The 26,135-nt window shown below is 53.5% G+C and overlaps 1 protein-coding gene across 11 annotated transcripts in view; it reads left to right on the forward strand.

Annotated features, from left to right (window-relative positions):
* Window positions 1-26,135, forward strand: part of PHLDB1 (pleckstrin homology like domain family B member 1) — a 105,860-nt gene that overhangs the window by 44,528 nt on the left and 35,197 nt on the right. For all 11 annotated transcript variants that reach the window (XM_050922074.1, XM_050922075.1, XM_050922078.1 and 8 more), the window contains 4 exons: window positions 10,989-12,511; window positions 22,737-23,033; window positions 23,562-23,699; window positions 24,338-24,475. In XM_050922074.1, coding sequence (XP_050778031.1) covers window positions 10,989-12,511; window positions 22,737-23,033; window positions 23,562-23,699; window positions 24,338-24,475 — 2,096 coding nt within the window. The remainder of the gene's footprint in view (window positions 1-10,988; window positions 12,512-22,736; window positions 23,034-23,561; window positions 23,700-24,337; window positions 24,476-26,135) is intronic.

Raw genomic sequence — 26,135 nt, forward strand, 5'->3', positions numbered from 1 at the left:
CCGGGAGAGCATGCTCCTAACATGGTCGTACAGCCACACCTTGGCATTATGGTTCACCATATGACCCAGCTGGGTTGAGCTACAGGGTGGCCTGCACAACCTAGGATTTAACATCTCTCAAGTGCCGAGCCTTCTAATACCTGTAGCAGTGTTTGGTTTAACCCTTCTTGTGCTGTTACCAAAGCATCTACACCAGGATACCTGCATGACCCTTCTTGGGGGTTGGGCAGTGAGGCGCTCTGCATGATGCAGACTAAATGTTGTTCTCCTTAATGGCCACTTGAGACAGACTTGCTGACTTGGTGCCTACAGTGGGAAGGGTTCAGCGAGAGTCTGTGCTGGTAGCACAGCAATATTGGGAACCAGCCTGGGAGACAGAGAGGGTGCAGAGGGGGGAGTTCACCGAGGCTTTCCAATAATGGAGTCTGGCTGTTGACAGCTAGTGCTTTCCTGCTTGCATTCCTCTGTCTGTACTGGGGGGCTTGTATTGGGGCAGTCTCTGAGCACACCCCTTTGTGGCATGGCATGCTACTGCACCAACCTACATAGCTTTCAGCACATCCAGTTGCTGCAGTGACTTTAGGCTGAGTCACATCAGAGTCCACTCCTTCCTGGGCAGTAAACTCCAAACAAACACAAACCCAAAACAATCCTCTATCCCCAGTGGGCTCAGCTCCTAGCCCCTCCTGAGCTCTGCTCAGTTTTCATCACCGTTTTATAGAGCTCTGATTCTTGAGGCAGCTCTTCTTAGAGCCTCTAACCCAGGGGTTTCTGTGAGAGCCTCCTTCCGGATTCCCCTCTCCTCCTAAATGAGCATCTCCTGGCTTTTTATGAGGACTAGGTGCTCTCTGGTTTAGTCACCTGACTCTTCAGCAGCTACTCCATCTTTGGGGCTGGGACCAGGCCCCATTAAAGGGCACTCACCCAGTGACAGGGCCCATGACCTCGACTCCTTATGAGACTAAACTCCTTACTGTTTGGAAAGCACTTTGAAGAGCTGAGTGCTTGGCAGTCAGGGGAAGGTCAAGCTGGCATCCTGCACCAGCAGTTTATAGCAGAGTGCATCCCTTCCCCCAAGCACCTATCATGGGCAAAGTACATCGGTGAGGCACTGAGAAACCCCAGGGGTGTATTCTTGGTCCCACTGAGATTACTAGCAGAGCCCTTGCTGACGTTAGTGGGGCCAGGATTTCACCACAGGGCTTGGTGTTGGGACACAATCGGGAGCCTGGTGAGAGTCCCATGGGAAGCTGTCTGGGGCAGGAGGGCATGTTCTATGTAAGGAATGCTGGCCATGGTTGAGCACAGCTGGCTCTCCGTCCATCTGCCGTTTTTTGTTTCTCAACATTGTAATCACAGAACCTGACTATGCTGTGTCTCCTTAATCAGTACTGTCTGGGATGCTAACCCCCACTTCTCATGCGGGAGCAGTGCTTATGTGACTGAGTGCCACCTGCCCCCATTCACTCCACTTTAATAAATGAAATACACAGGCGCTTTGGCAGGCAAAGCTGCTATTTGCTTATTACATAAATGATCGTTATTGAAGATTCTGTTAAAAACTCCATTAAACTGAATGCAGATGTCACCCAGCGCAGATCTAGGGCCATCTTGAGAAAAGCCCTGAATTAACTGGATTCTCAGTTTAGACATACGAGTGTCCCCACTCCTGCCAGGGGCCATTGGGTCACTGGACCCTGATAGAGGAGCAGTTAGGAGCTTTGTGTTTCCAGCTGGTGAAAAAAATCCCAGAGTTGGGAACTGAAATGTTGCTAAAATGATCTCTCTACTTGCTAAGAGATGCCTGCTATTTACGTGTATATGAACAACATTTACCCTGGTTTGTGGCCTTTCCGTTCCTGCACCCACTGTTGACTCAGCTCAGCAACTGCACTTCTGTCTGTTAATTATTAATACGTGTCTCCAAAGAGTTTAATTGTAGCAGCTCCTGAGCGAACTCTTGGCTGAACACAGGACCTGGCTGGCATTTCACACCAGCTCTCCTGGTCACAGGGCAGGTTCCAGAGACCTTTTAGCCCTCAGAACAGCATAAAACACAAGGTCACGAGCCTCATCTGATGTGTCGAAAGCAGGGAACCCTCCTGGAGCTGGGTGGGAGGGCTGCAGGCAGCCCTTGTCTGTAAGGGCGAATAAATGCAAGATTCAAAGGCTGTTTCTTCAGCCCAGAGGTTCATTGTTACTTTTCTCCATGGAGTGCAAGTCTCCTTCACCTTCTGTGGCTGTTCTCCTCCTCTGCTGCCACTGACTATTGATGGAAGACTGGGCTAGATGGGCCTTGCTTTGATCCAGGCCAGTGGCTATGTGCTGTCTCCATGCACCTTCTCAGGCTGTGCAGAGCTTCCATTACCACTCCATACCTCCCCTGCAGCTCCTGGCATGGTGTTGTGGCCAGGATGTTGCTGTGCTCTGGCTATTCCTGGCTGCCAAAATGGCCCTTTGGGGCTATAGGCAATCTTCAGACATAGCCCCCAGGAAGAGGAAGCACACAGATAGGGCAGAGCCTTCTCTGCCCTTCTCCCCTGCTGTCCATGCACAGCCTGGACAGAATTTGGCCCACACTCTTTACCAAAGCTCACAAGAGAGGAGTCTCTTTCCTTTTTGCCTACCCCACTTGTCCTCTGAGGCCCACTCCCATCAGGAGAGGCTTGGGTTCTACTCCCTAAGAATGCAGCACTGCAGGGACCTCAGATTCCTCATGCTGTACAGTCATACACAGTTCCTAAACCCCAGGTGTCAGGGGGCCAGAGCTTAATTCAGAATGTCATCTTCCCCTTTGCAGATATTAGCAGCCCCAATGGAGATAAGCTCTTTCTCTGTCGCATCAGGGTTGTGTTTGGGACTGTAGAACAGAAGGCATTAGCTGTTTGCATGGAGGAGTGGGCAGCTAGCTGCAGAATCTCAGGCTCTCTCATTGGCTGTGTCAAACTAGCTAGGGTGATGCGCAAGGAGAGGAGACAGCCTGTGTCACAAGCCTGGCAGTAATCTACATGGGGTAGCTTGATACCCATGAGAGAGAGAGTGTGCGTGTGTGTGTGACCACGTGCTGCTGTTAACCTGCTAGCATGCGAGGGAAGGGAGCATGTGGAGCCAATTAGTGTGTTAGGGCTTCTGGAACCCCATGCTTTTCTGTGGGGTGTGTGCACATACTTGCTAGACAATTATTTCCTGCATGCCGGTCTTGAGCGCATATCTGGGCTGTCTAATGTACATGGCCCCTAGCGCGCACACCCCAGGAGGGCCAGGAACCATGCCTGGGTGGAAATTAGAGAGGATTGGCCTTACACTTTACTTGGGCAATCTCAAAACTTTTCACTATGACATTTTGGTCTATGGCATAGAAGTATCCATTCCGTACATACACAGGAGTCAGCCTAGGATGAGAGTGGGGAATTGTCATGGGTTCCCATTGGCTACATCCAGCAGAGCCCTGTTTGATGTCAACCAAGGGCTCCAGGCAGAACTGAATTCACTTTTCTTAAGTAATTTGATTTCTGTCCCTTGACTGCCTCTGCAGTGAGTGCTGGTCCTGAGGCGCAAATCACAACACTGCAGTCAGCCAGGGTGCCATCTGGATTCAGGCTTGCTGTGGTTTCAGCACGCTCAGATGCTTTTCAAAGAGAGCTGGTCCAGCTGGTCTGATTCACCTCTGAAAATGGTCTTCAAGCTAAAGGCTGGTCCTTACCTGTCCTGTAGCCAACCTTGCTGTGATATTTTGAAGAGAGGGCTCTGCAATGTCCTTTGCTAGCATGTGTTTGTATCCCTGATGACTATGGATGGTGCTGGGCACTGGGGAGACATAGGGACAGAACAGGTTGTATGAAGAGACGGGCCTGGAAATTGGTAGCTTTATTTTTTATCCAAAAAAATCAGATTTTTGTATTTAAGTTAGAAACGGTTTTATTTTTAAAAATAAACTTATTTAAATGTAAATGTGAAATTATGACCAACCTACGTTAAGGCCTAAACTTACTGTAATTTATTAAAATCATTTAAATTGAATAAAAAATATTAAGCAGTACATATTTGCTGTGAAGTTTTGAAGAAAGTCAGCCTCTGAACAGGAAGTCACTGGCTAAGCACCCGGAACCAGAGTTTATTGAAGTGCTAAAGCAGCTTTCAATAGCAGTATCTTTTCTGCAGGTGCAAAGAAAATATTTTTTTCAGTTTACTCAACTATTTCAATTCAATAACTAGTTCAGTCAAAGTTCGAAAACCAATTGGAGTTGAAAAAGCAGGAAAACTTGTTTTCCTCTTTCAATCTATTAATAAAAACTAGGTATGAGAGGTTTGAGATCTACTCATTCTAAAATCTTGGAAGACCAGAAAAATTGGTTCAATTCCCTAAGTACTATTTTTGTTCAATAAGTTAATTTTAAATACAAAATATATTCTGATAAACTTTTTTTTTTATTTTATATCCAGCACATTTAAGGTAGTTTTTTAATTAATAATAACTAAATTAAGAAGCTGCTTTTATGCATTTTTAACTGAATTTGAATTTCCATCCAAACTGAACCAAATCACAAGTAAAAAATTAGTCATCTGCTTAATAAAAATGTAAAAAGTAAGAATTTGAATAAATGTTTAAGCTATACGATTGCTTAAATAAATGTGTATAGATATAGCATATCCCCCTGGTTAGCAAAAAGAAGCAACAGATTTCAGTGTACAGGCTGTATTTAATTGCAAATTAACATGTTTTAATGTTTACCAACAATGAGAATCAACATCTCTTTATGAAAATAACTAAAAAGTACAAATGCAAAGCAAGATTAAAATCAGTTATTTAAATCAAGGTTTCCTGCATGCTGATTTAAAGCATGATTAAAATTGGTAATTTAAATCACTTTGTTTTAAATCGGTCCACCCTGCTGGGTCTTTTATGTCCTGCATAACCTTTGGGTATCAGTGCCATGCCCCTCTAAGGGGAAACTGGGAGATTCTTGGCCTCCCCTGTTATTCAGAGAATGTCTCATTCTGACCCAGATATCCTGGTCAGTATCTTCCCACATCCAGTGCCTTGGAGAGAGGGGGCATGCTCAGAATTTGCTGTCTTGAGATCAGTAGAGGGCAGGGCTCTTACTGGCTTTCACTTTTAGGACAATCCAGCCACTTTGCCAGCAGGAATGATTCTGATGCAGAGGTGTTGGGCTTTGCTGACTGCATAGCATAGACCTGATACGGGCAAACCTGTGATGCTGCTTATTGCAGACTGAGCATGTGCTGCAGACCCAGAAATTCTGTGACCCATCAGCCCCAGCACTTCCTTCCCTGCCACCATAGCTAAGTAACTGGGGAGCCAAGGCCATACCTACAATTGAAGGAAGGAATTGACACAGTTTTATTCAATTAGCTTTTATTGGCAGGACAGGCTGTGCAAAAAAGCTAGGCTGCTCAGGTGTTTGCTGGGCAGGTCTGCTCCCCACAGGATAGGATCACTCCCAGTGTCTGGGGCTTGATCCCCTGGGCCAGGCATGTGTCATTCCTCAGCTGGTGGCAGGTGGCTCTGCTGTATTGTTCTGTCTCCCACGGTCAGATTTTCCTTGTGCCTCTGCAATGAGACATCTCTTCTGATTCTGCTTATTTGAGGAAATCGCTTCCTTGCACTCCCTCATATTTAGGATGTGGGATGGAATGTATTTGTGTCTCAGTCTCTCCTCTGTTCTGCTAACTGCACAGTTGCTTCTTTCTGGGTTCTGATCATGCCTTGAGGCTCCCAGTTTGCACCTGGTTCTCAATTTGGTGGGAGTCTGCCTTTGTTTTACCCATGTCACTATGGCAAAATATTATCTGGTCTCACTTTTCTGGGCAGGGATCTGGCACAGTCCAGCTTGTTGCTGTTCTTGATTTGTTCTCCCCAGTGACAGATATGTTGGTGTTTTAAGCATTGGTCGATCACACAAGCTGAAACAAAAGGCTAGTGCTTCCAGATGAGAAGCACAGAGAATTTGGTGTTTGTTTGAGGTATGGAGATCCCTTTGCATGCACTGCAATAGAATTTGGAGGCATGTCAGGCTGTTGCTGGTGGTTACCTGAATTGGGCAAGCTGACTGGCACAGAGGGAATTACCAAGGGAAAGTTGGTGTCAGGTTTTCTTGGCCTGCCTGTTGCAAATGGGAAGTGCTGTCTTTCCTGTGTGACCTTTGTCTCTGTTCCCTTTCTTGTACAGTCATTTGCATTGTCCCTCGATTCAGGAATACTTGACTGACTGAAATTGGCTTGCATGTCTCCTCCAGGTGATGAGAGTTCGGGGTCAAGACTCGTGGGTTCTGTTCCCAGCTCTGTCACTGCCTTGCATGGTGACCTTGGGCAAGTCACTCACACAGGTATAGAATAGAGCTAATGATAAAAGGATTGTGAGGCTGCAGGATGTCTGTGAGGTGCTTTGGGATCTTCAGACCAAGTGCACATTGTTATTATAATAACAAAAATTTACTCCTATGAAATAATTCTGCAGACAGATGTGGTCAGGAATCTTGTATCTGCGGAAGAGCTGATTTAATGGAAATAAGTTGAGCTTTGGTCTGCCTGGAACCGATGAGCAGATTAACCTGCCAATCAATCCCTGCTCTTACAGTAACTGACCATAAGACCATGGCTTTGCCCATTAATTCAGCACTCACTGTGAGCCACTCGTGCCGTGAGTCTGTCTAGTCTTCCAGAAAGCCAGACCGTAAGTGCCCCTGATTAGGTTATTGCTCTGGCAGTATTATTACGGCTTCTCCATCCTTCCCCTTCATGATTCTTTTCATTTATTAAAGGGAAAAAAACTCAGCCACTCTCAATCCCGGCTGGGATCTAACCGTGTCTGACAAATGCTGCAGACCAGAGCAGTCTGGTTTCAGCTGGACATTTGTGTGGCTTCAGACAAGAGCCATACTTTCTCCATCAAGCCAGCCAGCTGCCTTCTGCCAGCTCAGACAGGTAGTTGGGCATTGGCCATCCAGGGGTCCCAGCTAGCTCTGCAAGCAGAAATTGGTGCTTCCCAGATGAGTGCTGTGTAGAGACTGGGATGCTGTGGCACTACAAGGGGAAGGGATTAGCTCACAGTCACCCAGTAGGTGAGTGGCAGAGCCAGGAATAGCACCCGGGAGCTCTTGAGTCAGGCATCCTGATCTAACTCCTTGACCATGTTGTCTTCACAGCTAGAATGACTGAAGTGGCCATTATTGGCCCTGTAGAAGTCGAGTGGAGACAGGAAGGTTGGTCTGTCAATCATTTGGGTATCAGCAGGCAATCGAAGGCTTGTGTGGATAGAAGGGAGGCACCCTAGAAGCTTGTGACCTACTTGGCTGTTTTTTTTCCCTCTGCTGTTTTTGCTGGTTGCTGCTGGGAGCGTTAGAGCTGGAAAGGTGCCCTGAGGTTGTGGCTTAATTAATTAGTGTTTGCAGAGTGTTTGGAGATGCTCCGAGGCAGGGTGCAGCAGCTGCTTTTGGGGGTTGCTCTGCCCTTGGAGGGAATTTACTCCAGACGTGGCTCACCCCAGCCCCAGGAAGCTGTATGGGAAGGGGGAGCTGGTACTCAGGAGGTGCAAAGTCACCGGGCAGCTTTTGGCCAGCTCACATGTGCAGTGTTTGCCCCAAAAGAGGGAAGACGTCTGAACTCATCTGCTGATGAGGATCTATCCTAGGAATGAGCTTAAAGGGTTAATTGAGTGCTATTGCTTCTCCGAGCCAGGTCCTGTAGGAAGCTCGGGTTCTGAGAGGCCAGCATTTGGGACCTTGAGATACTGTGCCATGGATAGTTCTCACATGTCCTAGGGGGCCAGTTTAATGGGCGCCAGAAGTGTCAATACACCCTGCAGTTTATTGAGTAAGGAGCTGATAACCCCGCACTTGTTTAGCAAAGGAATTGGCCATTTGCCACCTGCTGAGAACCTTAGTGTCCTGAGGCATTGAGGGCCAACACAACTTCAGCTTCAGGGGCTTGGGGAGGAGTGTTAGTTCAGAGCCAAGTGGCAGGAACTGTGGGGGGACCCGCTTTACATTTATCCCCCACGTCCTGAGGCAAGTGTGTGGCCTGGTCTGGTTTATGGCTGACACATGCTCCCCCCCTGCCTCCCCAGCTTAGCGTTCTTGCCGCTGTTTAGAGACATGTTGTATAGTTCAAATTCTAGACCCTGGGCAAAGGTTATGGCAGGAGCTGGCTCCATGCTGATTAGTAAATTGTTTCTAAGGGACATTCAATCGAATCATTTAATTCTCTTAGTCTTTCCCCTCTTTTTGTCCCTGAAACTCTTTGAATCCCCAAGACAAACCCCCAGAGGCTCCATCCCCAAATCCCACCCAGGGAGCAGCTGCCCCTCCCTCCAGTCTGCCTGGATGTCTGATTTTGCAGGTCTTACATGTTCTTTCTTCCCCCGACCGTGATGGCAGCTGGGGAAGGAAAGGGGGTGTTGACTCGGCCTCAGAGAAGCAGGGAATAGTGGCATTTTAGCTGGGAGGGTGAAATTGGAAGTGCTCTGCACCCCGGCTGCTGCTGTCGGGTGCTCTGGAGGAGGCTGCACCTCCTCCCTTCTGAGTGGGAGGCAGATGCTTAACCACATGACATGTCTGGAGTTGGCTCTCTTCTCTCCCTGCACTGCTGGTTCAGTTTTGTCTACAAGACTCCAGAGGAAAAGTCAGGCGGCCCCAGGGACTGATTATTATGTGGACAGGGAAGGCACAACAGGCAGTCCAATCTGTAGGATGAGGTGAGATATATGCAGCTGTTCCCTGCCCAACTCCCAGCATGCCAGTGATGCCACAGGCAGAGCCAGGAAGAGGATGCATTAGCATCACAGGGCTTTGCAGTCTGTGTGCTGGAAAGAGCTATCAAATTTCAGTTGCCTGGGCAATAAGGCTAGTGGGACACCCGGATAGTTACTGGAAGATAATCCCCGGGCACCTGAGCTCCAAGGAGATGATCAGCATGGGAGATAACAATACTTCATAAGGGCATGGCTTACCCTGAACCCCAGGGGGAGTGGAGCAGGGTTAGGGGGGACAGTTCAGCACAGCCCTGTGTGCTTGAGTTTCATAAAAGAAAAGATCCAGTAGAGGTCCCAGGACCTGTTATTAAAGCAACTGTTCTGTACAAAGTAGCTCCAGGTAAGAGATGAAAAAGACTCTTGTATCTTACTGAAGCTGCAGGAGGAATTTAAGGAGGTGGACTTTAGCTAGGTCTGTTGTTAATATTCCTTTTCTTCTGAGATGTGCGCTGGACTCCTAATGGCTCCAGGTAGTCAGGGCCTCTGCAAGGGTCACATCCGGAAGATGGCACCTGCAGCAAGCCCATGCTGTGGCACTGGCTTGAAGAAGAGCACTCAAAGGAGCATGGACATTGCCAAGCTGTCTCAGACTGTGTCTTTCTAGTGCTTCCTTTCCTGTCCTCTCCTCTCCCCTCCCAAAGAGGCCAGTCCCAGGTGCTTCAGTGCGTGTATCCCTCTAATGGCCAAGTATGGAATAGCCTGACTATAGGAAAAGGTCTTCTGAAACCTAATTCTCATGCTTAGAAATTGAAGGGTTAATAGCTCTTATCCCGTCTAATGGAGCTGTGGGTGTTCCCCTTTGCATTGCTGGCACCACTTCCTACTGTGCTTAGCATTCCAGCCAGCATGTATGTGCAGCACACACCAGCAGTGTACAGGACCGGCGCTAGGGGTTTGAGCGCCCTAGGCGAACAGCAATTTCGCCGCCCCGCGCGCTGGTCCCGCGGCTCCGGTGGTGCTGCCGCAGTGGTGTCTGCAGGAGGTCCACCGGAGCTGCGCGAGCAGCCGACCGTCCGCAGGCACGACTGCGGTAGCTCCACAGGAGCTGCCTGCCGCCCCCTTCGGACCCCCTGGGCTGCCGGCTGCTGCGGCAGCACCCTGACCCAGGGGACCCCCTGGACTGCCAGCTGCCCCGGCGGCGCCCTGACCCAGGGAACACCCTGGGCTGCCGGCTGCCGTGGCGGCGCTCTGACCCAGGGGAACCCCTGGACTGCCAGCTGCCCCGGCGGCGCCCTGACCCAGGGGACCCCCTGGGCTGCCGGCTGCCGTGGCGGCGCCCTGACCCAGGGGAACCCCTGGACTGCCAGCTGCCCCGGCGGCGCCCTGATCCAGGGGAACCCCTGGACTGCCGGCTGCCCGGCGGCGCCCTGACCCAGGGAACACCCTGGGCTGCTGGCTGCCGTGGTGGCGCCCTGACCCAGGGGACACCCTGGGCTGCCGGCTGCCGCCAGCAGCTCAGACTCCCTCTCTGTCCCAGCAGCAGAAGCTGCTCAACCATTTAAAAAAAATTGGGGGGTGCTTTTTGGCGCCCACAAATCTCGGCGCCCTAGGCAACCACCTAGTCCGCCTAAATGGTTGCACCAGCCCTGGCAGTGTGGCTTCGCCCTCCTCCAGAGTGCAAAGTGCTGATTCAGAGCAATTAGAACTTCTGTGGGGTATTCTGTAATGTTGGAAGCGAGGAGAAAAGGAAGATTGGGAGGTGGAAATCTCTTGTGTGGGCGCCTCCTACCGGCAGCTTCCTGCTGGAATGTTTCCTGTGGAAGAGAAGAGTGATTTGAAACTGGCTCCCATCCCTTCCCTTCCCCATGTGGCCTCATGTCGTGGCTGTGGTGAGGTTGGCTGTGGTAGCAGTAAATAGCGGTTCCCTATGGAGGAGAGGTAGGCAGGTCCACAGATAGAGCCTAGACCGATCCACCAGGCTTTGATGGCCATTGGTTCCTCCACCGCCAGCCTCTTGGAGAGCAGGCCCTGGGCTGTCGTGGTTCCTCTGGAGTCTCCAGAACTGACTTGCAGCTGGGGTTTTGTGGGACAGTGCTTGGGCCGTCCTGCCTTAGAAACAGGAGCAGGAGCTGAATGTTTGCTTCCTAGCACAGGCTGGTTCTGGCCTGGCTCTACCTACATGGCCTGGTTGAGTGGAGGGGTTTGGCATGGGTTGGGCTGTGAGGTTAATGGTGCTGTCTTCTCGGCTAACGGGTGCTCCTGTCTTTCCCTCTGGCAGAATCAGAGAGCCTCGTGAACGGCAACCACCAGCTGTCTCTGAATGATGTCCATAAGGGGCAGGGAGTGAGGCCCCGGCCCAGCCACAGTTCCCTGGTCAGCTCTATTGAGAAGGACCTGCAAGACATCATGGACTCTTTGGTGATGGAGGACTCGAGCTCTCCCAGGAGAAAACTCTCTGCCCATGCCCAGTCCCCTGTGTCCTCAGTGGTGAATGGTGGTGGGCACTACTTCTTGTCCCCACCCTTGAGCCCTGGGGCCATGTCTGTGGGCTCCAGCTATGACAACGCATCCCCACCCTTCTCCCCGGTTTCATCCCCAGCCAGCAGTGGCAGCTACACTAGTCACTCTCCCAGTAGCCAGGAGCAGGGGCCGCCCCTCCCCCCAGTGGTGCCAGTGAGATCTTCCAGCTACAACCATGCCATGCAGCCCCCACAGCAGCGGCCACTTCGACCTCCGGGTGGGGGCTCCAGCCTGGACCTGAGGAACAGCACCACAGGCACAAGTGGGACACAGCTTGCAGAGAGTCCCAAGATGCAAAGGAGGGCAGTGCATGGCGTTCCCCTGAGCCCCAAGCCTTGCCAGAGAGCCCTGCACCCTGAAGGCCCTGGGCTTTCAGCCTTCTCCAGTACCCGGAGAGCTGCTGAGAGCACACAGCCGGGCCATCCTAACCAGCATGTGCCCCTGGTGTCTGTAAGCCCAAGTGACTATGTAACAGGGAGCCCCCAGGCTCAGCCTACCAACATCCCCAGCAGCCCCCGATTAGCACCCAAATTTCAGTCACCGTCTTCTCAGAGGTTGAAAATTGTGGCTCTTCAAGAGCGTCCACCTAGCCCCTTCAGGGAGGGCAGGGAGCCCCCTGGCATTGACAGACACCTGGCCTCCAGCCCCTCCCGGCAGGCGTTGACAAGAGTCTTCCAGCCCCTGGAGACTGTGGGTTTCATCCATGTAAATCAGGACAGCCGCTCTCTGCAGCCCCCTGAGAGTCCCAGAATGGGCAGAAGGAGCGTGGAGAGCATGAGGGATTTGCCTCCCCTCAGCCCTTCCCTGTCTCGCCAGGCAGCACCCCTGCCTTCTGCCTTGTCTCCCCAAGCAAGGACCCCCCAAGAGAGTCCCTCACAGCAGACCAAGCTGGCCAAGGAGGTTCCTGAGAGCCCTCGCATCCGGCGCAAGGCAGCCAGGCCCCTGGAGAGGCATGAAGACTTCTCCTCGTCCTCCTTGACGGGGAAGAATTTGAGAACCAGGAGCCCCTCACCCATCTTCCAGGCAGAACTTGCCTCCCAGCGTAAACCCAGCTTTGGCATCACCCTCAGCCCTGCATACAGCCTGGGATCGCTGGTTGTTCCCTCACCCCGTCAGAGCCCCCTGGTACAGAGGAAGCTGTCAGGAGATCTGCATCTGCCTGTGTGTACAAGGGAGCGCAAGAACAGCATCACTGAGATCAGCGACAATGAGGATGACCTGCTGGAGTATCACCGCCGCCAGCGCGAGGAGCGGCTGCGTGAGCAGGAGATGGAGCGCCTGGTGAGAGGGACAGGATGGGACGGGGTCTGGTGGGGGGTAGGGCATGGGACAGAAGTGGGACCTGGTAAGGAGTCGGAGATGGGGCATAGTGGGGGAAGCACTATGGATAGACGCTGAGCTCTAAGGCAAGGGGGAGCACTGAATGTTGGAGGGAGAAGTGAGGTCGTCTTCAGTCCATGCTCGTTGATACTGTTGCCCATTCTGAGGAGCACAGGTAGTCCCACAGTGGGTAAAACACTGGATGTTTAGGAATATCCGGTTTATCCAAGCCCCTTGCAGCAGCTGGGAAGAGGCTCTTGGTCTTGCTGGAACTGGTTACTGTGATGCTAGTTCGGTTGCTTTGACTTAGACTAAGGCTGATCAGGTCTCAGAGCATCAGTTGGTCCTTGAGAGTGTCAGGAAGGAGCTGCCATCCCACATGGTACTGTTGGCCAGCTGCATGCTGGACTGATTTGCCTCCCCCCTGTGCACCATGGGAGGCAGGACACCAAACTAGCTGGATACATGGTCTGAGCTGTGCTGGTCAATCCATTCCCTGTGGGATTTGATTCCTGGGCCCTTTCTGCCCTGCTGACCTCAGATTCACATGCTGTATATGGCCGGCTGCGTCCTCCCACAGCTGGGGCAGCAGTGGTAGGAGCTGCCCCACTCATTAGTCTGCTGAGCAGCTGGGTAAGACTCTGCACGTGACCCTTGCCGGCTCCCCTCAGCACAGCATCCTCAGTTGAGGAGTTAGTTGCTGTGTCTCTGACCATCATTCATCACAGCTGTAAGCTCAGATGCTATTATCTGCGAACTGTATCCTGGTCCCCTCCAGTTTCACATCGTGTCTGGCAAGTTTGCTGGACCCCTGGGGGGCTGCTGTGGCCCTCACTCCCGGTCAGAGTGGTGTTTGCTGAGGGGGAGGCACTGGTTGCAGTGACCCCTGTTCCCTCCCCCTCTGCTCCAGTTGACACGCTGCTTTATAGGAGCAATCACATTGCAGTTCCTGCTGTAACACCAGTACACATCCATGGCAGGGGGCATAATTAGTGGTCAGAGTAAGGCACTCACTGGTGAGCCCCGGGCTTGTAGCTTGCTACAGAGCCTGGAAAGCTCTTGCCTTGTGTATGTCACCTATAGGCCCTGTACCCCCTCAAATGCCTTACAGGGATTTGTGAAGGGGAGACAGGAAGCCAACCACAGTGCCCTCCACAGGATAGGAGAGAGAGCGGAGTGCTCTGTGGATGGCCGAGGGGCTTGTGGCATTGGCTGCTGTGTTGCTTCGGCCTTGCACTCCCCAGGATGCATAGAGTCTGGGATCCTCCTTGCTCTGGCCTGTGCTTTCACACACCACTGTGGGCCTGACCCCGCTGTGCCACATACTGGTACACCGACCACATGGCACTGGATGGTGTATACATCATTGGAGAGCTCTCTAGTCTCTCCACTCACCTAACTGGCACTATACATACTTGCTGTCACGGTGACCTGGGATTTTCTGTACCCTCGGTGAAGTTTTGAGTCTGACTCTTTCCAAGCCCAGACCTTCACCCAGATACCAGGGAGCCCAGACAGTTGCAATAAGGGCCGGTGTATTCTTTGCATAGGGCCTTGGACTTACAGTGTTTTCAAACCCAGACCCTTTCTGCTTCTGAATGCAGATAGCTGGATTTTGCAGAAGCCAGTGTGCAATTAGCCATCATAACAGGACAGGGAACCTAATGGCTTTAAGTCAGGACAGTGCTGACAGGTTATGAAGCTAAGTGGTCTGCATTTATGTGGGGTGAACTGTAAATCTGCAAAGCCTGTGGGTTGTATTATTGAGTCTCCATGTACAGGGTGCAGTGTGAACCTACAGGGTATTGACTGGCACAGTCTGGCTTGTATGTATAGGACTCCGAGGCCTCTTCTCTAAATGTAGGCCCTCAGGATTTGACCGTATGCTCTCTGGGGGATGCCAGGCTGGGACTCCAGCTTTGTGCTGAAGTAGTTAGCTGCCTGGGCCATTTTAATTGCATTGCATGTATTGTGCAGATAATGTTCCAAGGCTCTTGGCAGATGGGAGGTCTTGCGGGCACTTAGGCCCCATATTTAGGCCATGGGACAGAGTTTTTATAGACTAGGCAGTTGCCTGTCTTGGGAGAAGAGTGGGGTTTGCCCAGTGCATCTGTCTCTTCTTTTGTCCATGCGTAGCCAGTGAAGGGGGCCAGTCCAGGGTGGTTCAAAGAGATTGTGTAGCAAAACCCCTCCCCTTGCTACTGGATGGTGTGCTGGGGTGAGCCAGATGGTAGTTGCTGGGCAGAAGTCTCTGCACAGGTAATGGGATCAGGGAGGCACCTGTTGACTGCACTGCTTACCTTAGGGGGTCGCTTCTGCAGCCAGGGCCAAAACCACCAAAGATGGCTGCTGGCTACTGAGCTGTCCCTTGTGGAAGCTCATGGAGCGTCTGGTCTGTATTCCCAGGAGGCTGTCCAGCACCCAACCATGTGCCTGGGGACAGGGCAGCACAGCTCACCTCCCTGTCCTTGGCCTCAGACTGCAAGGGTAGGATTTGACTAAGCAGGGCCGCCCAGAGGGGGGGGCAAGAGGGGCAATTTGCCCCGGGCTCCGCAGGGGCCCCCACGAGATTTTTTCAGGGCCCCTGGAGCGGGGTCCTTCACTCGCTTCGGGGGGCCCGGAAAACTCTTGCGGGGCCAGGCCCCGGAGCTTCTTCCGCTCCCGGTCTTCGCCGGCAGGGGGGTCCTTCCGCTCCAGGGCGGAAGGACCCCCCGCCAGTGAATTACCGCCAAAGTGGGACCTGCCACCGAAGTGCAACCCAGTCTTTGGCGGTAATTCGGCGGCAGAGGGCCCTTCCATTCCGGGACCCACTGCCGAAGTGCCCGAAGACCCGCGGTGGGGGCCCTCCGCCGCCGAACAGGGCCAGCTCTAGACATTTCGCCGCGCAGGGGGCACCCTGCCACTTGCCGGTCCCGTGGCTCCGGTGGACCTCCTGCAGGCACGCCTGCGGATGCTCCACCGGAGCCGTGGGAGCAGTGGACCCTCCGCAGGCACGCCTGCGGGAGGTCCACCGTAGCCGTCTGCCGCCGACGGCCCCAGGCCCCCGGAATCCCCTGGGCGGCCCTGTGACTAAGGCAAGGTTCAGTGCCTGAGATCCCTTTTTTTAAGGTAAAGGGTTCCATGTAGGAACCGATGCCTTGAATCAGCTGGGAGTAACGCTGTCTGGGAAGAAGGTGGATATGACAGTGTCCCTGATTGAAGGGGCACTTGGCAGGTGACGACTGGTGCTTTGTCAGGTGGGGGTGGCATCAGGTACAAAATAATGAAACCCGGCAAGATTGACTCAGCCTGGCACTTAATACTCCCCTGACACAGTCTCCAGGAGCCCAGGAATGTCCATTCTCCAGGGCACTCACTTCCCTAAATCCCCTAAGAGATTACACTGGAAGCAGGGTTCTGAGGTGTGTGCCGTTGCCATGTGCATTGTAAACAGCTGCTGCCTTCCCCAGGTGTGGGAACTGCCCTGGCCATTGCCCATATTGTCCATACCATCTGCAGTGTGTGTGGAGTACCTGGGGGACAGTTGCTGCAGGAATGCAAGACTGTTCTCCATAGCACATCGCTGTATCTAGTGTGTTTGACCCTGGAGCCTCTCAGGGAGGAGATGCCATTAGAAATAAACCTCTCTCCATAGCTTCTAATGCATGGGCTGTGAATGCACCCATGATGCCCTGCTGTCCCTGTGACAGAGGAAAGTGCTCGTTTGGAGCTCCTTGTCCTGCCCAGCCTTGAGGAAATAGATCCCTTTGGGTGGCCAGGGATGTGAGTCTGTGGACAGCTGTCCAGCAAGGGGGATAGAAAGAGCGCTGAGCATTTCCCCACTGGTAGTTCACTTGTGAAATGAAGCAGATTAGAGAGAACAAACTCAGGCTCCTCTTCTCTGGACCCAAGCCCCCAAGGGACTAGATCTGGTGGTACCTGTTGTCTCTAGCCAATCAGGGGCTGAAAGGAAGGAATAGCTCTCCTGGACTCCAGCAGATAGGCAGCTGCTGCCCTCTCCAGAATCTCTTTATACTGCAGCTGGCTGATTTTGCTTGGGAAGGTCTTTGGCTGCATGTGTCCTAAGCCGCTGTGTTGCTGTTGACGCCAAACTCTGCGTCTGGTGCCCTGAATGTGTTCAGAGCTCCTTCTCAGAAGCAAGTCTATGTCTCTAGCTGGCCAGAGAGGCCGAATCTCTCGTTTCAGCTCATGCTCCGCTCCCAGGGGCCCGTAGGGTTTGCAGACAGGTCTGGCTTCAGAACTGGGACTAGTAGATGAGGCAGAGGGCCTGGGTCTAAGGTCTAAGTGTTAGCTATCCCTGACTAGCATGGCTCTGACTGGGCTGCATGCTGTGCATGGCCCAGGCTTGCTGTCTGCCTGCGCCCAAGGCTGGGGGATGCCCAGGGACTGGTTCTACTCCTTAATGTCTGGCTCAGGCTATAGTGCTTTGGCAAGTGGCAGTCAGTCCCTTTCCTAGGTGCTCCGGCTCAGAGCTGTGGCATGGGGTGTAAGAGAGTCTCTCCACCCCTAACATGGAAGGAATAGGGTGAATGTCAGCTTCGTGGGTTGATGCAGCACCCTCTCTATCCTGTGCACTGCAGTGAGACCCTAATTTCCCCTCCCTTCCGTGCTAGGGGCCCATTCCAGCCCTAAGGACTCATCCCTGAGAATGGTCCTTCCATCCCCCAGTACCTCATTATGCCAGCTCAGGAGAGGCTTATGCCGCGCCTCAGCTGCCCATTGGTGCTCCTGCTTTGGGGATAACGAACACTGAGGCACCGTGCCAGCTGGAGGTTTATAGCACTCTTGTTAATGTGCTATCCTTCTCTCTTCAGAGTCTACATTGGGAAGTGCCTGACTCTCACGCCTGTTCTCTCTGACCTGCAAGTTGATGGTCTCTGTAGGGCCGGGGAGTGCATAAACCCTCAGGCAGTGGCTGGGGACATCAGGTTTGTGGGAGGAGGCATAAGGGGTGAGACAGACACGGGGTGAGACGGGCAGGAGAGCGAGAGCTTCTGGGCACTTTGTCTGCCCCAGCTATAGGGAGGCCCTTTCCACTCTGAGCAAGGCTGGGTTTGGAGCCTGGGATTTCAAAGACGGCTGGGCTGAGAGGGAAGAGGGCCAGTGGGTGTGGGGAATCCATCTTGCTTTGCTGTGGGAACAGGTCAGAGGGCAGCACCCCCTTTTCTGAAAATATTCAGATTTAACCCACTCCAAACATGGGGCCTAGCTTCCTAACCCAGCCCCTTCTGTGTCTCTTGGCTCCGTAGGAAGCTGCTGATGTGTCCTTGCCCCAGGCAGTCTGGTCCCCAGAATGGGAGGGAGGTAGTTATGAAAGCACCTACAGCCCTGTGAATCCACAGCAGCAGAGCGCAGGAATGTCAGGGGCAGTCCAGCGTGGTTGGGGCTCTGCCAGCCTGAGCCTGAACATCCACCCCCACTATTACTAATCATCTTTGCTACAGTGGTGCCTAAGGACTAAGCAAGCCTGGGGCCTGCTGAGCTAGGTGCCAGAGCCTGGCAGGCTGCCCTTGCTCCCCTTGTTAATCTTTCTGGTGGCCAGCGCAGTGCAAGGGGGCCACCAGGGTCCCCAGAGTGAGGCTGTAGAGGGGGCAGCTAGGCACTGCGGGCTCCTGAGGTACCAGTCAGAGGCAGGTGACTATCCCCATCTTTTATCCAGGGCCTTTCTGTCTGAGGCCATCCCCTCTGTTCCCCCAACAGGGAGATGACCTGGCCCACAGGTGGAGCCCACACCCATCCCTCTCTTGAATGTCCTTTGCCCTCTGCAGTGGTTTCCCAGGTCTCCCAGCCTGTCACGGCCTCTTCCAGCCCAGTCAGGTCAGGATCATCACCGCCATTGCACCCAGGGGGAGACCGAGGCACATGGAGAGTGTATGTCTTGCCGAACGTCATGCAGCGTTTCAGTGGCACAGCTGGGAATATAACCCAGGTGTCCTGATACAACCGGGTGTCATGACTCTGTCCTGTGTTATAACCACAAGACCATAATTCTCCTCACCCAGACTCATTGGAAGGTGGGGGATCCTTTCTCCCAGGCTGCATCTGGCTGGGGTGGGGGAGGGAGCCCTGTTTACTCAGAACTGACTCAGATTGGAGCTGCAGTGAGCACTCAGACTGCCTGATTCACTGTCCAGAAATAGCCCTGTGTAGTGTGTGTGGCGAGCCATGCAGCTCTCCAGCCTGGGGCTATAGTCTATGTAATTAGTCTATCTCTGACGCCCAGCCGGTCACGTGTCTCCCATGGGGCAGCGGGTTGGCACCCTGCATGGGGTGGTGCTGAATCCAGGTGGGCGAGAGGGTGAAGGTGAATTGCTTCCCTGCAGGAACATCCGACGGACCATGAAAGTGGGGCTGGATCCCTCTGTGAGTATATGGACCTGGGGGGAGGAGGTTATGTGCGGGTGGGCTAGCAGGAGCAGCTGTGAGCGGGTTGCTGAATCCCTCTGAGCCATGGGGAGCACTTCGTTTGTGGCTGCTGCAGTTCACCCCCTCGGTCTCTAGCCAGGGTCAGTGCAGGTTGGAAAGGCTGTTGCAAGGCTTTTTGTGCACCATCCCCCCTGGTTTTCCTTTGTTCCTCTCCCTTTCATTGCTCTGCCCTGACCTTTGACCCATTCTCCTCCCTCGCTCTCCCTGGGCTGGGAATGCACCTGGAGCTGCGTGAGTGCTTGTGCGGCTGTGCTATGCCAAAACTAAATGCACTCTGCTCTGTGGCCTGTCAGTCATTGTTCAACAGTGGTCCAGGACTGGAATAGCAGGGGGCTGCAGGTTTGGACTGAGGGCGTTGGCAGGGCTGTGGGAGGGAGGTCTTCATTGTCCCTCTGATGCTGTGTGGTGCCTGCTGCTGTACAATCAGTCTCTGATTTTCATCCATTTCTGAGGGAAAAAGCTGCCAAGGCCCAGTGTCTGCTATCTGGGCTCGTCAGAAGCTTCGTCTCAACTTGCAGAGCTGTTTAATTGTTGGCAGCACGCTTTGTGGCATGTGACCTGTATCTCTGTGGGTCCATCAGGCCACTGGCTTCCCAGACCAGTTGAGATTGGTTGTGAGACTGAGCTGGTCAGGGTTGTGATTATGTGTCTGCATATATGTGTATGTGCGCACACAGCTATTTTTGCGTCCTTAGCAGTCTCCTGCCACTGATTCACAGGACAGCACTGGCATTTGCAAGGCAGGTGGTCACTCATGCGCCCAGGCAGATGATGGGAGCAACCTGTTGGGAAGGAGTAAAGGCCAAAAACCTTTTGGAATAATTCCTGGGATTGGGATTGTCAGGCCTTGGGGAGTAGTAACAAGGGGTTGCACCTGGTGGTGGGATGGGGCTGCTTGGGAAAGCACCTCAAGGGGTAGCCTGGTCCCCTGCATACCAGACAAGTGCTTTATGGCTGGTGGTTCCTTGCAGTTTGAACAGGTACCAGAGAACACGGATTAGTGGTTACAGCAGGGCACTCAAAACCTGGAGTTCTGGTATCATCTCCCAGATCCTCCATGGACCTGGTATGTGGCCACGTTAACCTGTATGAAACAAATGATTCAAACAAACCCTTCCTCGTCCCTCCCTTTCCTGTACATTGGAGTGAGTAATAGCACTGTACTCTGGCCCAGAGCCAGGAGTGTCAGGGAGCAACACTGTCAGGCAAGGGCAAGAATGTGCTAGGACGGGTTGTATTGTGTGCACACTGTGTAACTAATGAGCGAGGGGGACGCTCATTCACCCAGGTCAATCTGGGGAGCTCTGCAGGCTTTTAGATAGACACATGTGTCCTCTCACCTCCCAGGAGTGTGTTAATGAATGAGAACCATGTCCCTCGGCACCAGGTGGGGATTCGTGGGGCCTTGGAGAGGCATGGTCCTGCCCCTCATGATCTACAGGGGATTGAACCCTTCACTGTGATTAGGAATTACTAGTCCTGGCAAGTCTGTTCTGTCTCGATGCTGCCTGTCCTTTGGGGGTGGGGGAGATTGCTTACCTTTTGTAACAGGGGTCCCATCTGGGATGTGATTTGCAGCAGTGTACCAGAGCTTGAGATGCCGTAGGTGACCCTGGACACTGCAAAGAGAGGTGGGGAAGGGGCTGGGTCCATGCATGCTGCTTCCCGAGGTGACTAGCAATGTAGATAAATCCCTGCTGTGTGAGTTTGACTTTTGTCCTGAGAACATCCCCTTAATAATATGGCACCAGCTTCTGCTTGGTTTCCTACTCCGGTGGGAAGCAAATGCTGCCAGACTCTGGGGGCTCAGATCATGGGAGGGAGGGTGCTGTGGAATCAGTGATTCTGTGGCTGGGCGCAGACAACAAAAGCCATGTAGGGAGCTGGCAGAAGCAAACCCTTCCTCTGGTTGTTGCAGGAGCAGCTGCCCCAGAAGCAGGTGGGATGCTGTGTCTGGGTTGATTTTCTGGGGGGATTCGAAGAGGATGAGACATTTGTTGGGGTTCCCTTGTTTTCTTTTTCCCCTCCCCAAATGTCCTGGATGGGCTCCATTGGAAGCAGTATAGGTTGTGCCTGTATCTCCTTCGATCCCCACTGCAGGGCAAGGCAGGCTGGCTCCACACCCATCCAGTGGAGAGGAGGACTCTAGGTGCCTCCGTCTGGGCTGTGTGAAGCTGTGCTGCTGAGCACTCTCAGTGGCCAAGGCATAAAGCTCAGATTGAGCTTCACAGCTCATGCAAAATCTCCAGGTGCCCTTCTGGCCATCACTGCCTTGATACAAATCCGAGTCTTGGGAAAAGCCCTGCTCTTGAAACAGCCCCTGGCACCAATAGGCAATTGTCTCAGGTCCCTGGTTCAGTTGAAGAAGTGCTTTAGTCTTACTTTGGCTTTAAACCAAACTTAGTTCAGTTTAACTTTTAGTTGCTTAGGAATCAGTTTAAACTAAATGGCAGTCAGAGCATCCGCACACTGGCCTGCTCCAGTTCAACTATATGGGCTTAACAAACAACTGAAGCTAAACCAGTGCCACTCTCTCACGCACACCCAGACTCTGCCCCATGCCCGTGCAGCGGCCTGGGGAGATTCGTTCCAGACCATTCCCTTGTGCTGGGGCCCCTTGTCTCTGCTCCTGAGCAGAGTCAGAGTGACTCCTTAAGCCAGCAGTTGAGGTCTGTGAATGCAGCACCAAGCTGCCTAAGCCCAGAGGGTTAGGATGTCTTGGTGCAACCTGTGCATTTGTCTGCGGCTGGGCACTCCCTTCTGGTTAATATCATCTGCCCCAAAGGCAGCTGCAATTCAGTGGGACTGAACGTGCATCCTGGAGGACCCTAGACTCCCAGGGGAACCCTGTTAGCGAGATGCAGCCGGATGCCTCTGTGTTGAGGATCCCCTAGAATGCAAGAGGAGACGCTTTCCCCACAATGGCCAGGTTAGAAATGGGGTGGCTTTGGGGTCAAAGGCCATGGCACGCATTGGAATGAACTTCCCTGTCTTATCTGGCTCACTGCCATGTGATCCAGGCCCAGTTATGGGTGCTAGAAATGACATGGCAGCAGGAGATGGGAGAGATGAATGTTCGTGATGTCTGGGCACTTTACTGGGAGTGCTGTATTATGGCTTGGTCCAAGCAGGTCTCCCCCACAGGACTTAGTCCCATCTGTCAGGCCCAAGTGTGTTGTGAAGGCCCTGCCCCATGTCCTGGCTGGGAATTAGTGTGTGTGTGTGCGGGGGGGAGTGGCCAACCAGAGCCATTGCCTTCGTTTCCTGCATGTTAACTGTGATTGCTGCTGCCACCACCTGCAGGCAGGGACCTGTGCTAGGAGATGAGACCTGAGTCACATCCCCCAGAGTCACACAGCTCCCAGTGCTGAACAGAGCAGGGCAGAGCAAAGGGCTGTCACTCAACCTGCCTGCTCCTCCCCACAGGGGTCCCAGTCCCATGCAACATGCTACCCCAGCTGGTGGGCCAAGACATGTGATGGGGAGCTGTGTGTTTATTCAGTGGGGGGAAGAACAGGGCCAATACGTGGGGGATCGAGGGGTGGGGAGCTCAGTGTTTTAGTCCAACACAAGTATCACTTCAGGGAGATTGATGTCATAGGTGATGCAGGGGTGGATTGGAAGAGGGGAAAGTCCAGGTCAGTGGGGCCTGGGTTTACATGCCTCCCAGTTCCTGCTTGCTTGGCCCCCCCATATCTATGTGAGGACCCATCCCAGCAGGCAGCCCACTCACGCCTTCCTCCCTGTAACCCCTGCCCAGGAGCGCCAGCGTCTGGAGACCATCCTGAGCCTGTGTGCAGAATACACCAGAACTGATGGCACCACAGACGCAGGCAGCTCGCGTCAGCACTTCCCGAGTGACGGAGATGCCACCACCAACATCTTGACAGCCAGGAGGCACTCCAAGGGCTCCGCCAGCCTGGCTGCCTTGGGCCTTGGCAAGGCCATAGAGGAGACTGGAGAGGCCACAGGGCCCCAGCAGAGGGAGAGCCTGGAGAAATCAGATGAGGAGAATCTGAAGGAGGAATGTAGCAGCACAGAGAGCACGCACCACGAGGTGAGGGGAGGCAGGGCCCAGTGTATGGAGAGAACCCGCCAGGAGGGATGGGGGGACAGGGCCTGCCCAGTGCATGGAGAGAACCCACCAGGAGGAATGGGGGGGTCGGGGCCTGCCCAATGCATGGAGAGAACCCACCAGGAGGGGTAGGGGGGTCAGGGCCTGCCCAGCATGGAGAGCACCCACCAGGAGGTGAGGGGTCAGGGTCTGCCCACACGCACCACAAGGTGCGTGTGGGCGGGGCCCAGAGCACAAGAGAGCACCTGCCCTGAGGTGAGGGGGTGGAGTGTTTTTTGGGATGGGGTGAGGAGGGGGTGTCCTGCAGGGGACCCCGCTGCTGCTGGAGTCAGACATGCGTATGACCCGAGCTGGGCATGGGCAGTGATTGATTTCTGGGTGTATCAGAGGAGGCAGTGGCTGTGAGCTCTGGGGCAGGGCCCTCTTTTTGCTGAAGTGATGTGCGCGCTCCCCACTCTGCAAATAGCAAATAAGCAGTCCCTCAGTGACATCACCATTTCTTCCAAGCAGCACGAGGACTCGACAGGCTCCAAGACCAAGGAGGCTGCCCTGCTGGAGGAGGAATGGGTGCGGGTGCTGGGCCACGTGGATGAGCTCAAGAGCCATGTCAAGGAGCTGGAGCAGCAGCTGCAGGAGTTGTCTCATGAGGTGGGGGGAAACCCTTTCTGCTGCTCCTGGTGTGGGGGAAGGGTGCAGGACACCCACTGGGGGCCAAAGTGGAGCCCTGCACTGGACAGGGGTGAAGGGCTCTGGCTGCGGGTTCGGAGTGGAACAGTGCTGGGGTAAGTGCATCCGGCATCCCCAGCCCCACTTCTCTGGAGTACTGTGGGACTCTGCCCTTAGAGAGCTTTGACCGGGCTCCCCTCCCCTTAGACAAGGAAGGCAGGGAAGGACCCGGACCAGAGCCTTAAATCTGACCCCTTAAAGTTTTGTTCGTTTGTTTGTTTTTGGAGGGGAAGAATGGAGGGTCAGAACTAACCCGGACAGGTTGGGTCTGGCTCTGATTTGAGGCTTCATGGGGCCTGTCTCTAATTGCCATGTTTGATGGAGCATAGATCCAATGGGGAGAGCATGTGAGGTCTGAGAACCATTGAACCTGAGCCATTAGCCTCAGCCCTGACCTCCATCTGGGCCTGACCCAAGTCCAGTTGCCCTTCTTGGCTCATCTCTGATAGCAGAGCCACGTCCCACCCAGGCGCTGCTGTGCCTCGAGGGGGCCCTGCCGTGAGGGTGGGAGATGAGGCTGGCAGGGGCAGCACTGCTGTAACATGGCTGTGTTTGCCTAGGCGGAGATGGAGCGGGCACTGCTGCAGGGGGAGCGGGAGTCGGAAATGATACAGTTGCAGCAGGAACAGAAGATCGTGCAGCAGCTGCAAGAGAAACTGTGCGAGCTGGACTCCAGCATCCAGAAGGAGCGGGACATGGTAAACCCCAGAGCTGAGAGTTCCCCTGTCTGTGCCTTAGAGCAATGAGTGCAGGGTGTACTCCCAGAGCCCCCCACAAGGGGCTGCTTAATCCCAGGTCCCCTCTCTGCTGGAAAGTGTTGTCCCTGCACACATACTTCTGGCTCTGATGCTGAAGAGACTGAGCCATCTGGTCACCCACTGGTCTTGGAGGAGAATGGCATGGGTTCTGTGCACTGCACACACTGGCCATCCGTCCCCAAGAAAGCTTGTGTCATCTTCCTTTGGGCCCCCCTTCTCAAAGGGTTTCCCATCACCACCTGGGTGGGCATCTAAAGTGCCATTTCCCTGAGGAGGGGGCTGCCCCAGGCATGTTCGCAGCCAGATAGGAGGTGCTGGATTTCTTGCAGCCAGCTTGAGACAGCACTTCCTTTACTCAGAGCATTTCCCTTCTCTCTCCCGTTGTCTGGGATCCTGGGGCAGACTGGCCGCTGGCTCGGGAGCTTTGTCAGCCTGTCGCGGGTTGGAACTGTCCATTCTTGGGGCTCTGGTGTGGGAGGGCAGCTTCTTTCGGTGCTTGGGGTGCACTTTGGGAGTCACCTTTGCACTCATTGAACCTTTCCACAAGGTGCCAATCTCTGGAGCTTTCTCTGTTGGCCTCAGCCTTCACCTGGGCAGCGCATGGGTTACTGGCCCATCATGCCGTCTTGCTTCCTACACTAGCCTTGGTGTAGGACTAAAGAAACTGAGGTTTTGCAGTGAGTTTGTTAGTTCTCTATATGCTCCACCAATCAACAGCTCCAGGTGCTCACGTGCAAGTGGTGATGAAGCTGCAGTGCTTCGCTTGCTGGAGATCCTCATGTTGCTCCATTTAAAGCGTCATTCAGCTTTGACCATGATGCCATCATGGGGTCATTAATTTCCCAGTTTGTTGGCTGAGACGTTCCCAGAACGCTGGAGCAGTGGGGGACAAGAGCCAGAATGCACCTTCCAAAGACCATTATCTCAGCCTCCCTTCCAGATCTGGGGTATTGTTTGCTCCGTGCTTCTTAACAGTGGAAACAACACCTCCACACTCATATAGAAATGCACACAACTCCAGAAAAAGATCTGAATGCAGCTTCCTCTGTGGTACCTGTGGCAACCTTCCAACCCTCACCCCTGAATGTCCCTTGCAATAACCTCTGCAGGACAAACTGTGCTCCCGTTCCCATCAGAAACTGCACCAGAACCCCACTTCCTGCTGATGATTTCTGCCCTTCACAGCAACAGAACCCTCTGCTGGTGCCCCCACACACAGGGACCTGTCTCAAGGAGTCTTGTTGGAGATGATCCATTCCCATGCAGGAAGGTAACTGACTGCACTGGAGAGCAGTCCCAGGCTTGCTGGAATGCATCATTCTGTGGAGCAAGGATCAGTGGGAGCTGAGCACATTCCCAGCAGTGAGATCAACTTTCATTCTCTGTCTAGCTCTCTGAGAACCTTTGCCCTTGTCCCTCCAGGGATTACCTACTGCCCCACACAGTGAATGGATGTTTGTGCACTCCTTGCCCTCTCCATGGCAACCCAGTGGGATGTAGCCATGCTGGCACCATGGCTGAAAATGCACCAGGTCCTGATTAATTTCATCGGTGATTATTTCTGAGACTGGATGAGGTGAAGCCTGTGAGTGGCAGGATG

Source organism: Gopherus flavomarginatus, chromosome 13, assembly GCF_025201925.1.
Source record: "Gopherus flavomarginatus isolate rGopFla2 chromosome 13, rGopFla2.mat.asm, whole genome shotgun sequence".
Classification (NCBI taxonomy): Eukaryota; Metazoa; Chordata; order Testudines; family Testudinidae; genus Gopherus; species Gopherus flavomarginatus.